General features: G+C 38.0%; 1 protein-coding gene across 6 annotated transcripts in view; it reads left to right on the forward strand.

The window, feature by feature from the left end:
- PDLIM3 (PDZ and LIM domain 3) overlaps positions 1-11,964 on the forward strand; it is a 25,281-nt gene extending 13,317 nt beyond the window's left edge. For 2 of the 6 annotated variants that reach the window (XM_009891766.1, XM_009891767.1), the window contains 4 exons: positions 1,946-2,013; positions 9,245-9,375; positions 10,469-10,580; positions 11,261-11,707. In XM_009891766.1, coding sequence (XP_009890068.1) covers positions 1,946-2,013; positions 9,245-9,375; positions 10,469-10,580; positions 11,261-11,450 — 501 coding nt within the window. In that variant the 3' untranslated portion in view covers positions 11,451-11,707. Of the gene's footprint in view, positions 1-1,309; positions 1,498-1,945; positions 2,014-6,322; positions 6,587-9,244; positions 9,376-10,468; positions 10,581-11,260 lie in introns of all 6 variants that reach the window. The other 4 variants (XM_009891762.1, XM_009891761.1, XM_009891765.1 and 1 more) reach the window with 4 other exon arrangements.
- The last annotated feature ends 3,644 nt before the right edge of the window (positions 11,965-15,608 follow it).

Here is a 15,608-nt window from a genome sequence, read left to right on the forward strand (position 1 = left end):
ACAGTGGGACAGCAACATAAATACAGAAATGGTCTATAGTATTGTAGATGGGTTTGAGTATGATGGTGTACTAGGAATACAAAGCCAAATTGGAGAACTGGCAAAGATTTCTATGAAAATTGAAGTATTAATGATGTGCTAGCTTAACATTGCAAGTTCCAGTCTCTAAAGAAGAGAGCAATTCAGATTGTAGAAGCCTTTTTGCTAAGAACAAGTTTTTTATTCCTTATGGATGGAAGTTCAAGTGTTCTCGCAGCTCTATCCTCAAAGAGCACTGCAGGACATCAGGACGAGGTGATGGACTACACCAGCAAACGCTCTTTCCCCACTAGCACAGAAGGAGAAAAAAACCCTCAGCAGATGACAACACTGCTTTTTCCAAAATCTGTATTTCTGTGGATTAGGGATGCACCTGAGCTGACAGGGACTCGAAGGAGACTGTACTAAATATGTGCAATACAAATAACTGAATTTTCACACAGTCAACAGTCTTCATCATTCCTGGCCAAGCACTACAAAAGGACATTGTAAGTTATCTTAAAGCTCATCGGAGATTTTGCTTCCAGATCTTATCCCTATGAATTCCACAACTGAAGGAAATTATCTGGGCCAACAATTAAAAAAAAAAAAAATCACATTCCAGAAATAAACAAACATAGGCAGAATGATTTCCAATTTACCCATTTCTGGGTTTGACTCATTTATGATGATCTCACATAATCTTTAATCTATATGGCATCACAGTTTTTCACGCACAGTTATGCTTCAAAGTATCGAATAAGTTCAGAAGAATGTCCTCAATCTGATGTACATTCAAGCCTAGACAAGTGTTAAAAATGATGTGTTTTCTAGGCAAGACATTTACAATAAAATTGTCATACTTTTGCAAGTGCCTCCATCAATATGTGACAAAAAAAGCAGAAGCCAGAGATTAGTGCTAAAGCAACTCAATTTAGCTAACTATACATGGAATGTTTCTAAAAGAAGCAAATAAACAGTGCAAAATCTAGATAACGATACAACAGGTTACCATAATATTCATCCCTCCCATTTCTTCTTAAATTTGCACACTATTTACAAGTTGGAATGCCTTCCCTTTGCCCCGAGGCGGGGAAATAATAGTCTCTGAATGTGTACGGCTTAAGCAGCGTATGGAAAATTCATGGAAAAATATAGCATGCTTGCACCGTAACAAAGTCGCAAAAGTAAAAAATGCAGAGCTTAACCATACTGATGATGTCAGTTTTACCCATTACCGGCTTTGGTGTGCATTGTAGCTTTGTGTATTTTGTCTGCCTATCACGTACAGGAATTCAAGCCTATTGGTACAGCCCACAACAGAAGGGCCCAGCCTTTTGTTGCAGCAGCAAATATTGATGACAAAAGACAGGTAGTGAGCTCCTCCTATAATTCTCCAATTGGGCTGTATTCATCTGGCAATATTCAAGACGCGCTTCACGGACAGCTGAGGGGTCTCATTCCTAACTCATCGCAAAAGTGAGTACCAGTATTTACTTATAATACGTGGTCATTTGTGGTATATCACTATCTGTTCTGTTTTCAATTAAAAAGTCCAGCTCTTGCTGTTTTTTTTTTTTTTCCTGATAATCAGGAGTTTATCCAAAAAAAAAAAAAGGTGATAAATGAAGGAAATTTTTTCCAACACAGAAAACTATCCGTTCAGCTCTGTAGTAGCAATGCTGCAGGTAGCTAAAATTTGCCCTCTCTTGGGCTGCACCACTACCTACCACCCTTCTCTCTTGTAACTGCGCTTTACCCGGAATGTTTCCGAACACGAAAGTGATTGTATTCCGAGTGCCAGGAATGTACAAACTAAACACGGTTACTTCATGGTGACAATTTTAAAACTTTGTCAGCTACTTTTTAACTTGAAATAAGCATTTGTAGGCCAAAGAAAGTTATTTTAACCCTCTTTTCTTTACAGGATGTGAACTACTTTGAACACAAGCATAATATTCGGCCCAAACCTTTCATAGTCTCAGGCCGAAGCAGGTTAAAAACTCTGAGTGCTGTGCTGGATTTGGATGCATGGTGTTGGTTTTTTAATGGATACTCACCACTGACATTAATAAAGCGTACTGCTGCATTTGAAGTTTACTTATAGTAGTATATAGTCTAACACCGGAATTTTAAAAAAGTGAAACGGTTGACTTGCAGAGATCAGGCTTGAAATTCAAATTTCTATTTCTACAAGAAAGCAGGTCCACACTCCCAACTCAGTTATACGGATACAAGTCTGAGGTAACTATTCATGAACCTGATTCAGTTTACAGCGTAGCACCAGATATTGTACACTTATAAATCTACGATCCTCGGAAATTCTTCTGTCCAAATCTAAATACATGTAATTTGTTAACTTGAAAAGATAGCTAGTTATATAAGTTATCCTGGGCCATTCAGAGATTTTATGTTTGCTTTTCAGCAGCCCTCTATTCAGAAGGCAACCTAATGCAGAGCTAAAATAGATAAAATATCTGATGCCACAGACTTGTAAAGCTCTAAAATGCAGAAAAGCTTACATATTTACTTCCATCATTTTAGTGTAATATTCCTCTATCACACCTGGGGATGAAATACCTCACTTACTATTATTTACGTTATTAAATACAGAGGGGAAAACCCACTGCAAACTTCGTGGCTAAAAATGCAAGGAAGCCCAAAAGTGCCTGAGTGATGCAATATATTGTGATGCTACCCTTTATCCTTTCTAGCAGGAACAGTTTTTACCCGTAGACTTTTCAATTACACTAATTTAAGTCTGACAAACCAGACCAGAAAAACAGGATGATAATTGATTCCTGTGCACAAAGGACAATCTCACATGGATTATCAGCTTTGTGAGACGTGCTAAATTTTTCAACCACCTGAGTGATAAAGAGGGGACTGTGGAAGATGGACAGTTTCCCATTCTTCTGTGAGCAAGAACTAGCAATGTAGAACACGGTGGCACTGGAGAAAAGTTGCCCTTGCAGTCTGATGCCGATACAGGATAAATGACAAAACAGCCCTTAGAGAGCACATATGGCCTCTAACCGTAGGCACCACCTACATACTGGACCTTAACTGACTTTTGGACCACTAGGTACCACTTACAGGCACTTAATCGGATTTACAGAGATTCAAATCATAGAACAGAATCACAGAATGGTTTGGGTTGGAAGGGACCTTTGAAGGCCATCTAGTCCAACCCCCCTGCAATGAGCAGGGACACCTCCAACTAGATCAGGTTGCTCAGAGCCCTGTCCAACCTGACCTTGAGTGTTTCCAGAGATGGGGTATCTACCACCTCTCTGCAACCTGGGCCAGTGTTTCACCACTCTCAGAGTAAAAAACTTCTTCCTAATATCTAGTCTAAATCTTCCCTCTTCTAGTTTAAAGCCATTACCCCTTGTTCTATTGCAACAGACCCTGCTAAAAAGTTTGTCCCCTTCTTTCTTATAAGCCCCCTTTAGGTATTGAAGGCTGAACAACCCCAACTCTCTCAGCCTGTCCTCACAGCAGAGGTGCTCCAGCCCTCTGAGCATCTTCGTGGCCCTCCTTTGGACCTGCTCCAACAGGTCCATGTCCTTCTTACTTTGAGGGCCCCCAAGCTGGAGGCAGCACTGCAGGTGGGGTCTCCCCAGAGCAGAGCAGAGGGGCAGAACCCCCTCCCTCGCCCTGCTGGCCACGCTGCTGGGGATGCAGCCCGGGATGGGGTTGGCTTTCTGGGCTGTGAGTGCACACTGCCGGCTCACGTCCAACTTTTCACCCACCAGTTACCCCCAAGTCCTTCTCGGCAGGGCTGCTCTCAGTCCCTCCATCCCTCAGCCTGTATAGATACTGGGGGTTGCCCTGACCCAGGTGCAGGACCCTGCGCTTGGCCTCGTTGAACCTCATGAGGTTCACACAGGCTCACTTCAAATGAATGTATCAAGAGCCTAATCTCCTAATTCAGAAACCTCAATTACACAATATTTTCCACCAAAATATTGAAGTAAATGGCTATTTTCCAGCATGTCAGAGGGGGAAAAAAACCTGCAAAAACTGACCTGGCAGCAATGCAACAAGTTTCAGAAATTTAGTTCGGCAAGGTCTGTCACGTGTTGTAGCACCGGAGAAGCCCAGATTTACAGACTGCGGAATCTCCGTCGTGGGGTGTTACATCTACAAAACCTTGGTTGTCACACTGTTTGTCTGCTACTTTTTCATCTGTTTGTCTCGATAGATACCCTCTGCTAAACATAGCAAAAGCCAAACTGCCACCTTGGCTGTAAATACCCCTTCAGGACAGACAGCTGAGGCTAAATAGGACCTTGAGTAAAAGAAGAGCTGATTCTGGACTGTGGGGTTGAGCTAACAGCTTGGACGTTAGCCACAGTTTTGGACTTTACTCTAGCAAAACTTACTGGAAATTATATTTAATATTTTTCTTTATACCTGTAATTTATTCTGGTTTTACATTACTTTGGCTGCTCCTAGCTAGAGTTGTGCTTTTTCTACCCTTTTCCTGCTACTTTCCATTTACTAACACTCTCAGCACTGACAAAACTTACTCTACTGCAGGATCTTGGTCTTGATTCCTCTAAAAGAAGACTGTAAATTTATAACTTGCTCCTGTGTGAATATTTTGGCTGGCTTGTACTAGGTGATGATGCAGAACCGTACTTTTGCTTTAAAGCTTGCCTACCATTTCTGAAATTAGCTTTCTATTTTGATATGTCTTTGATGGTAGAGTACATATTTCCCTTCACATTTTCAAGAAAGTGGTCCTACACAAATTCCCCTCTAAATCAAAGAGACAATTTTGGCTCTTCTCCGCCATAGATTGGCTACTGGGCAGACTACTGTACTATCAAACTGGGAAACAGAGTATTTTCCCAGGCAAACGGAGAATCGTTCAGCTTGGAAGGAACTAACCACAACCCTGATATGCAGGTTGGAGGAAAGAGATTAAGCATTTATCATCTCAGAGCTGTGAACATCACATAGGTGGTAAGCAGTGACCGTGGAACACCTGGGTTATGTGATGTTACACAGCAGCAGCAAAGAAATATCCCACAACAAAGAAAAGCCTCTGAGGTGCTATAGAGAAAAGACTAAAGTGTTCAAAATAGCGACACTGAAAAAGACTTTGGGCTTAACATTCACATTATTTTAATTATCCTTTTCCAGAGATGTCAAATTGCAGTAACTTTACTTCAGTAACATCAAGCAACATTAATATTTCTAAAAAACTGTACATCTTTTTTATTATATATAAATTGCATGTAAAATCAATTCTCTGAATACATACCCATCATTTTTGTGAAGGACCACTTTGCATTCTCCTGGAAACACTGTCATTTAGAAATGCAAAAGTATGCTGGATGTTTTAGTGTCTTTTCTTCTTTGAAATGTTCAACAGATATTTAAAAAAAAAAAAAAGAAATGTATTGCTAAACTAATTTTACAAGATTAGTAAATATCTTATTGTAGAATTTAAAGAAATCTAGGAAAAGTCACATGCATTATTTTACACTACTTTATAGTAGTCTCTTCCACTGTGGATTAAGATGGGTGTGAGGTACAGGACTGGAACGATGTGTCCAGGATTCCAGCACTGCGGGTGTTGATTCTGTCACTGACATGCACAACTCACATAATCTGTGTATGCTACGCTTTTGTAGATGTTAAGAATTACTCAGCTAGAACAAAGAATTTTAGGGAGGTTTAATTAATCCTCAATAGAAGCTAGCATTAAAAATGCAAAGTAATACTATGTTCTAAATTATTCAATCTATCAAAGAACTTTCACTATCTTTAAAGAAAATGCATGCCAGAGTTTTAAGGACCACTTTTTTTTTCTTTTTGATAGGGCAAGAGGAAATGGCCTCAAGTTGCACCAGGGGAGGTTTAGATTGTATATTAGGAAAAATGTCTTCACCAAAAGGGTTGTCAAGCATTGGAACAGGCTGCCCAGGGAAGTGGCGCAGTCACCATCCCTGGAGGTATTTAAAAGACGGGTAGACGTGGTGCTGAGGGACATGGTGTAGTGATGGTTTTGGCAGTGTTGGGTCGATGGTTGGACTCGATGATCTTAAAGGTCTCTTCCAACCTAGACAATTCTATTTATAACTGGCATTGATACTTTTTATAGGAAAATACTTTTCAGCAAATACACATACTTTTGCTTTTCTCCACTTTCTATACTTTTGCTTTTCTGTATCTGTTCTATTTACGCTTTTCAGCCCTGTTAACACCACCGTATTCCTGTACTTTTGTCTCTATTCTCTATAATCCGATACGCCTTGCACACTCTTCCGTAACCTGGCTATTAACACAGCGGATGCAGCACTCCTTCGGGGATTGACTGTGGCAGTGGACGCAGTACCCCCTCTTCAATTAGCACGGTTAGCTCTATCTGCCCCACCGAGCTGAAAGCGGTGTCTAAGATGGCCCCGAACATTCCCTTGGAGATGGAGCTTCCCGGTGTCAAGATTGTACACGCTCAGTTTAACACCCCCATGCAGTTGTACTCAGATGACAATATCATGGAAACACTGCAAGGCCAAGTTTCTACAGCTCTGGGGGAAACACCCATAATAAGGTAACTAGAGCAGTATCTTGGGTATTTATGAATATACACATTTAGAATATAACCAAAAATCATGAGCTTTAATAATATCACGCTGTTTCTATAAGAATTGGTAAAAGGGTTAGAGAAAAATGAAGTCATTTAAAGCCATTCAGTATTTCCATTGAAATATTAGTCACTTACCATTTTTATCCCAAAGTATTAAAGGAGTCTTTCCGAATTTACAAATAAGTATTTCACAGGAAATAATCTTATGTTCGTAGCTAATAAATCAAAACTGATGCTACTACCTGGACTATTAGCTGACTGACCACTTCAAATCAAAATTCTGATTCCCTCCAAAATTCAAAACTATTTATTAGTATTTAATAACAATTTACTAACTTGTTAATAATTAATGAAATATCGTTATTAACTCAAATTCATTTCAGCTGTTGAAATTCAGGTTACAAAGGCTAGGAAATCTTGTAGATGTTCCTAGTGTTATAGATATTTAACTCCCATTCAGGACAACTCATTCAGTACAACTAACTCTTGTCCAAAAAAGAGCCAGAATTGACTTTGCAGGCCCAGTAATCCATCTCTGACTTATGAATTTTATCCATTGCAATGACTAGAAGTCAGGTAGGAACCTTATGTATCTGGATAACAAAGATGATTAAACAGTAACAATTTTTAACGCACTATTCATTTTTTTCAAGGGACAATTCATCGTTCATGTTGCTTTATCTTTACTTTTGCACAATGGTAACCTATTTCTCTGTTTTACAACAGTACTTAAGTTAATAATTCATAATATGTATGGTGTAAACTAAAGCTAATTGCTAATGTTTTAAATAAGCAATAATCACTGGCACCAATGAGCCTTCTTCAGCACCTTGCAGAATTGGGCTGTTACTAACCATAAAAATCGTATTTATACAGACGTATTTAAGTTCACCCTATTTGATGAAAACTGTAGTTCATGAAGAGAGATGTTAGTCTACTGCATGAATATTTATCCTCAGTCACAACAATTAGAGAACAAGAAAAGAAAAATTTGCTTTTTCTTTGTTCTGAAATGATGGATTATGCCCAGAGTAATCAGATTTCACAAATGCCTGCGGCATTCCCAGTTTGAGAACAGACTCTCCACATAGGTTTGAAATCTCTCTTTTGTTGTGGGATTCATTATGTATGCATTGAGAAATGTTCTCTCACACCTTTGTGTCTGGATTTTTGCCTTCTGTATGCAATTGTATTATCACTTGTTTGATGTTTAGGAATATTTTAGTAAAGAGGAGAGAATCAAGGGTTTAATTAGCCATTGGTGAAAACTGTAAAAACCAAGCTCTTTCATTCACTAAAAGCTTGTGACAAGAGAAGAAAGTGGTAGTTTCTTCACCAGCTTAAAGACAGCACAGAGAAATCTGTTGCTTGACGAAGATACAAACAATTAAGATAAGCTACAGGGCTCACTGCCCCACCGCGGCTGCTCTTACTGTGCTATTCGACAGCTTAGATGCCACCCTGGGAACTAAACCAAACCATATAAAGCAAACCCAGCTAATTCCAGGTGGAATTAGTTGCTTATTTCCAGTGGAAACTTACCTAAGGTTCAACAGCCAGTTAGCAAGCCAGTTGTGATAGGAAATTTAAACTGGACATATATATATATGTCAGTGAGATAACAGACTTCAGCAAAGTAAATTTGGACCTTTCTAATTAGTCCCAGTAGCAGTTTGAAATTTACAGATGCTACATGCTCAGCCTAATTCCTGGCAGTGCATATAGTCATCTACTCTTCCTCTCAACTACCTAGGATGTTAGTTATCATGATCAACTTAAAACGCTCAGCACAGTTTAAAATACCATGAAATATTCTTGGTAAAATCTTTGGCTCACAAGTCATTGGAAATTCAACCATCAACTGCTGTTTGGGCAATAATTTACTTTATATTTTTATCATGGAATTGGCATTACAAAAATTAAGCCACATCCCATTTTAATTAAATTAAAAAATAGAATTTCCATTCATCAGTGTTCACCTTACATTGCTTCCTACTATGCAATACATACTTCATTTTTTTTTTGTCATCTCCGTAAGTTAAAAAAGTAACAATTATCTTAGCCAAATAATCACAGTATTAACTAGCGCTCGAACCAACTTAGAAAAGTAAGAACACTTTCACGTCGTGATAATCTTCAAAAAGATTTGTTTGCTTCACTTTTGGCTGACTTTATGTAAAGAAAATGAGCTGTGATTTTAACAACATTCTTGAGCCCAGCTGCTGTAAAAGTGGAACTCCTGGATACTGTATGAAAGAGCGCCCGGTGACACAGCAGTTGACTAGAAGAATGCAACTGCTTTGAGACTGAACACAGGTACCAGCCGATTTCCAAATGCCGTTAGAGCCAGAACAGTCATTATGGAAATACTTTCATGAGTTTGTAGATTTATTTTTGTAACAATGGGACAGATGTTTTTCTTCAGCACTTTTTAGATCTATATAAAGCACTTTACATCACTATATAAAGCAATGCTACCTGGAAGAAAGAATCTTTCAGTAGCTGGAGAAACACATTGTCTTTATGGTGATTTCCTGAATCATATTCTATTCCTGGTGAAGTTATTGCTTTAACGTTATGTTTGTTAAACTGCTTTATCTGCTCTTCCTCCCTGTGATACAGTGACCCCTCTCCCAACTCGGTGCCTCAGTCCGACGTCTACAAGATGCTGCATGCCAACCAGGAGGAGCCCAGTCAGCCTCGCCAGTCTGGCTCCTTTAAGGTGCTCCAGAATTTAGTCTCCGAGGAAGGTGGTTAACAATGACATATTCTACCTGTTCAAAGCATTTTGAAATGTTTGGGGGAAGGGGCAATCTGAGAAGAAAACATGAGAGATCAGAGCTATAAGAATTTCTGAAGCTCAAGTTGTTGTGACTCCTAAAGATAGCACACCCGCCTCCTAACATTTTTCCCACCTGCTTTCATAGCTCGCAATCTCCTGTGTGAATAAAACGGGGATGTTAAGCACATTTTTCAGAATCTCTTCTCAGATTCTGAGATCATTAAAGTACAAAGTCAACTTTAACAGAACGATAAAAAGTTTCACATGAGAGAACTTTTGGGACAAGCTGCATAGACTCATGTCACCAAGAAAGAAAACACTCTCTTCCACATCCAGGAGAAGAGGAATTTAAACCAACTCCTAAAATAAGTTTCACCCATCCCCTCTTCATTCTAAATAAAAATAGAAGAGGACAATATAATTTGCAGTTTTATTTCCTTCAAATGACGAAGTTTTGAAAATAACCTTACTAAAGGCTGCAAGTTTGTTGTATTTACAGTAAGTGTAAAGAATGAAACACAACCAAAATTAACCTGAAAGGTAAATTATTAAAATGTTAATTTTTGTACCTCAATATTTACCAGAGAAGGGATAAATACATTTAATTGTCTATAGATAACATTGTTTGGGTTTGCTTGGCATTTTCTTGCATTTTGCTATAATTTTATATTAATATCGTGTTACTAATCTTTCCAAATTTGTTGTATGGTGAGTTAAATAAATGTGAAGCTTTGTAACAATAGGTCTTGACTATGTTACGTTGCTATGTTAAAGCCAAATCCTCTCCTGCTATACCCAAGACCTACTATCGCAGAATTAGAAGATGCCTCTGAGACTACATATAAAATGACTTTTGTACTTACTTTATGGCTACAGCTACATATTTTCCTGATTCCAAAAAGGTGGAATCTGGCCCACTAAACTTTATACAAGAAACTTCATTGTTTGTTGATATAAGTGAAAGTCTGTAAATACATCCAGAAGTGTATTTACAGGAAAAGTATTTAACTGCATCCAGTGCTTTTATATTAGCCTGTACATAACAGGATTGTTTTGGTTCTCAGATGGACGCCCTGTGGGTACAAGGAGTGTGAAAGCGCCTGTAACAAAGATACCTACTGCCATGCCTGGTGTCCAGAAAGTGCCTCTGTGTGACAAGTGCGGGAATGGGATTCTGTAAGTTGCTTCTTTTTAGTTTTAGAAATCTCTAGTTCAAGCACGTGTCCTCAAACACCATCTCAGACTACAGAAATGCCTTCCAAGGGAAATTTAATTAAGATGTCTCAGGACCTTTTGCAAGTCAATCATTAACGCATACATAACAAAATCAGCAGTTATCTGTGCTGCGTTGTCTCAGGCTGTGAATTCTTAGAAGTTTTTTGGTAGTGTAAAGCATTGTTCTCCCAGCCCAGCAGGAGTATCCAGAAAGCTCCATGGGCCTATTTGAAAACTACCGGATTTCTAGCTGAATGACATCACTAGCTTCAGCAAAGAACACAGGTAATGATAAGCTCAGAGAACACAGTCACTGAGGAAAAGAAATGTGGATTTTTAAACTCATTTTATCACCATTTTGATAGGTCGATAGACTACTTTCTGTGTTGTAACCAAACTAACGTGTTTCCTCAAACTCTAGTTTTCCAATGAACAATTGTGATCAACTTTACGACATTTTATGTCACTTACTCAAACTCCACTTCCAACCTTAAATTATATAGTAGTTGGCAAAACCACCAGACGAACAACCTGAAAGCCTCAAGCTAACTACCTAGAACTTACTTTGTGTCATACCGCAGCTTCTTCTCACTTAACTGTGTATTAACTGTGGGTTTTTTCTTTTCATTATTTCCATACAGAGGAACAGTGGTGAAGGCACGTGATAAATACCGGCACCCAGAATGTTTCGTGTGCTCTGACTGCAACCTCAACCTGAAACAAAAAGGTTACTTCTTTGTGGAGGGCCAACTATACTGTGAAGCTCACGCCCGAGCTCGCATGAGGCCACCGGAGGGATACGAAGCAGTTACCGTTTACCCAAAATGCTAGTCTTACATTAACACACGAATCTATGCATGCACACAAAAAGCCATTAACAGCTTAGAACTGCAGTACAAGTGTCAGGACTTCTGCCTGGTTCCAAAGTAGCAGCTTTTAAACCTTTTCTTGTGGGAGTCTGAGGAAGGTGGAAGTCCCTATTGGCCAGCAGTAGCCTATTACACCAGTAAATTCTGTTAAAATATTATCTTTGAAGATGCCAATATAACTCAATGAAGTATAAACTGTAACAGCTGTGCTGGAATAAAAAAAAAGTGGAACAGCTGAGGTATTATATGATTACTACAGCACGCACGTAAGTGCTGTAATCAAGACATTATTTTTAACATAAATTAAGTATCTTTGCAAACACCAAAGCCATCAAAGTGTTACAGGCTGGGCCCTAACAACTGTAGAAACTTGACAGATCATTAGAAAAGCAGCTATTTTACATGGATAGCACAAAACAAGCAGTTGTTCACGTCTCCTTCCACCATCTATTATTCAACTACAATTACTGTATGCCAAAAATAGATTTTGCTTACTTTGCTTCAAATTTGAGGTTATATGGACTTAATTTTCTGATGCAGCAACGGTGATAAGGAATAAATATCAATTCATACAATAAAATGGCTAGTATAATAAAGACTGTTCAGCAAGAGCAAAATAGAAGTTCTACATTTAGTGATTTGCGATGAAATCAGCTTTCACATCACTTAGCAGAAAATTGTTCTGAGGCATGCACACACATACATTGTTTTTTTGGAAAAAAAAACACCACCCACTCTAACCCACTGCGAACTGAGAATGAAAGTAAATTTAAAAATTTTTCTGCAGAAAATGGTGCTGTTTTTTTGCATCTCCATCTTTCAATTTCCATAAGAGAAAAAATGGGGAAATATCATCATAATATCTTTAGTGCTGGTAAATTAAAACTTGGACAATTTTAAAAATAAACTAAAATATGCAAAGAAAGATCTTTTATAAAAAGCCTGGTGAAGTCCTAAGGAAAAAAAAAAGGCTGAAAGAATACAGTTTTTAAATCAATTTCTTAAATGTTTTAAGGGCTACATTGCTTTCAGGTAGGTGCCAGCTACATACACACACCTGACTGACAAACCGAACTTTAGCATTTTCAAAAAATATCAACGCAATTCATAAATTCATATTTTGAACCTGCTTTAAAGTAGAAAAATCTACAACATTTTATATCAAGTCCACAAGACTAGCAGAAATTAACAACTCAGTGGCAAACAATCTTATATATTTTCCCTATTCTACAATATAAGATGCTTAAAATGTAAGAAGAATATGGAATCAAAATAAGAAGCTATACATACTTTAAATTTGTTTTTAGAATTCATATGAGTCTCAAAGCTTGAAATACAATGTTCACATATTCAATGCCTTTTCAAAATGTCTTAAAAGTATTATTTCAGCATTTAAATGTTTTACAAATGTGTGTGTCACTGCATTTATAATTTATGTCCGCGTATCAAAAGCAGACATCAAAAAAGTGTTGCAGCCTTTTAAAGGTTAGTTCCTGAATTATTTTGAGGCACAAAACATAATTCTGCTCCTCATGTATCATGGAGGCTATGTGCAGCATTTATATTTTTCCACTGATAAAGCCCATTAAATAAATCTGAAAATCCTTTTCGAACTGAGAGTGCACATCATGTCTATTTATGCAAACCTAAAATGTCACCAGTGTTTTAAAATACCTGCTTCATGTTCTTTTCTTGTGGAGTAACTGAAGGTAAAAATAAATCTACTACATATGATAAAGATTCTGTATTTCTTTTCAACTGGTATGAAAAATGAGAAAGTGTGAGTGTCAAGTGACTTGACAATAATAGAAGTTTGGCATTTTCAGCCTGACAGAAGAGTATGCTTCGGATTTATCAAACTACTGGCAAGAACGAAACACAATTTTTGTATTAGGCATTTGAGTATATAATCTGGGAAAAAAATAGCTTTCAAAAACTGAATGAGATCATGCGCTTTCAAAACTGAAGACCCAAAACCACAATAACAGGCCAAACATACCAATTGTAAATGTAGGGAAAAAAAAAATAGGGAAACCCTCAGAAATATAAATACAAGAACTGTTGGGTTAAAAGAAAGTCATAGAACATGACCCGATGCCAAAACTTTGGGAAAAGTTCAGTGGTATTGCATCATCGCATGGTGCTATTTTGAGAGGTTTGAGGTTGGACAGGACTTTGATAGAATTAGAAAGTAAGCCTATCTGATTGCAAGTACCGACCTACGTAACAACCTTTACACCAATATAACATAAAGGAAACACAGATTTTCAGTTAATGCAGATTCTAAAATCCTTGATCCTGACAGAGGAGAGAAATAGGAAATCTCCTCTTACAGTCACTTCAGTCTGGGAGAATTGAATATAGAGATTTAAATGTGAAAGATAGATACAGCAATTCTGTCTATCGCACACTCAAGGTTGAATTCTTTATCTCAGTAGGCTGTCAGTGGCTCCTGGCATAAATCCTTTACAAAGCGTCCAGCTAAAGAACTATTCACTTTATTTATCTTCGGGCTTAAGAATGGCATAGCCAGTAAATCATGATAGCTTAATGCTAATATGCCTCTCAGCTGTGTCCAGACTTTTATATATACATATATATATTACAAGCCACAGAAAGCCATGGCATTTATTTTTAGATGGAGAGAAAGATAGTAAGTGTGACTTCACATGCTTGTTATCCCGACTCTTCAGATGTTGATCAACAGGTGTGAAAAGCTTTCCTCCGCTATGCTCCTGCTGCATAAACAGCAGGGCCGTTCTGGGACATGTGAAAAACTTAAACGGAACTGTAATTCTCCAAATGAGCAAGCCAAGAATTGCATCTGAAAATACACAGATTAATTTAGATGGTGCTTTTGTCTCAATTGTTCCACGACAAATGTTTTTGGTCTTTTAAGTAATGCTGAAGTGTTGGCAACAATTTGAAACCGAAAAAGTTCTCTAAAGTAGTTAAAAGAAACTACTTTGTTCCCATCGACTCAGTGACTTTGTTCAGTTTTTCAACCACATTTCATCACTTTAAGAATTAGACTAACACTTTTGCTCAGATTAGAAGTTTGCTATCAAAAGTAAACCCTACATTTTTGTTTACATCACACAACGGCTTCAGGGCACACAAAAGCGGGTTCCTTTCCAATGAAATTCAACTAGAAGATGATCGCTGGGAGCGCTGCACCAACCACTAATGGGATTTCCAGCCATAGAATCAAACTGGAGCCAACCAACCCCTCCCTGAAACGCCTATTAGGTAGGTGCCGGGTCCTCCATACCAGCTGAGCTGCTCCTACTGCACCACGCTGCCTGCTGACGCAGGCGTAGCTTGCAGCATTTCTTGCCCCTTTTATAGAGAAAAAAATTCTTAACAGAAATTAAGTTGCTGACCACTTAAAACCAAAGATACATCCAGTCTCAGAATTTGGACCCAGCTTCAGATGTTCCAAAGCTCAAGAATTTTGCTTTAAATTTCATAAACCATACAAAAGGAAACAACTGTGCAGTTGGGTACAGATCTGACTTGCATTTAAAATACATGCAATTGATTTAAACTCTGGTTTAGGTGTGCTTTTTCACAAGGACAAGATTATTATTTACCTAGCGGGTTCATACATTTATAAATAAAGTGATGGTAAATAAAACATGTTTGTTGGCATATATCCAGCAAATAGCCTCTCTAAAGTCAACCCTGCTCTGCAGATTTGTCCTTTTGTGGCTTTTTTTTTTCCCCCTCCTCTCATCCAAGCAAGCGATTCAGATAGCTTCTTTTGAAATTGTTAACAAGAAACTTCTACAGGCATATTGTTCTTTTTTCCTTAATAAATGAAGTCTTAAAATAAAACGCATACAAGAAGTCTTCAGCATATGCTCAGTACCACCAACCGAAATCTTTGTCTCCACAGCACAGGCTCAATAAGTAATATTATCTACACAATGTCCAAGTTCACAAAGGATTTTGTTTCTATATATGGTAAAGCACAGTTTTGTTTTAGCACACTGAGTGAATGTTTTTAGTTACACTCAGTCTACCTAATCCTCCCTCTCCCCACACTAGGGCATGATCCAAAGACCAGTAAAGCTTTTAGGAAAGTCTTGAAAGATTGTATATGATATTACTTGGAAAT

This window comes from Charadrius vociferus, unplaced genomic scaffold (genome assembly GCF_000708025.1).
Source record: "Charadrius vociferus isolate BGI_N301 unplaced genomic scaffold, ASM70802v2 scaffold478, whole genome shotgun sequence".
NCBI classification, from domain to species: Eukaryota; Metazoa; Chordata; class Aves; order Charadriiformes; family Charadriidae; genus Charadrius; species Charadrius vociferus.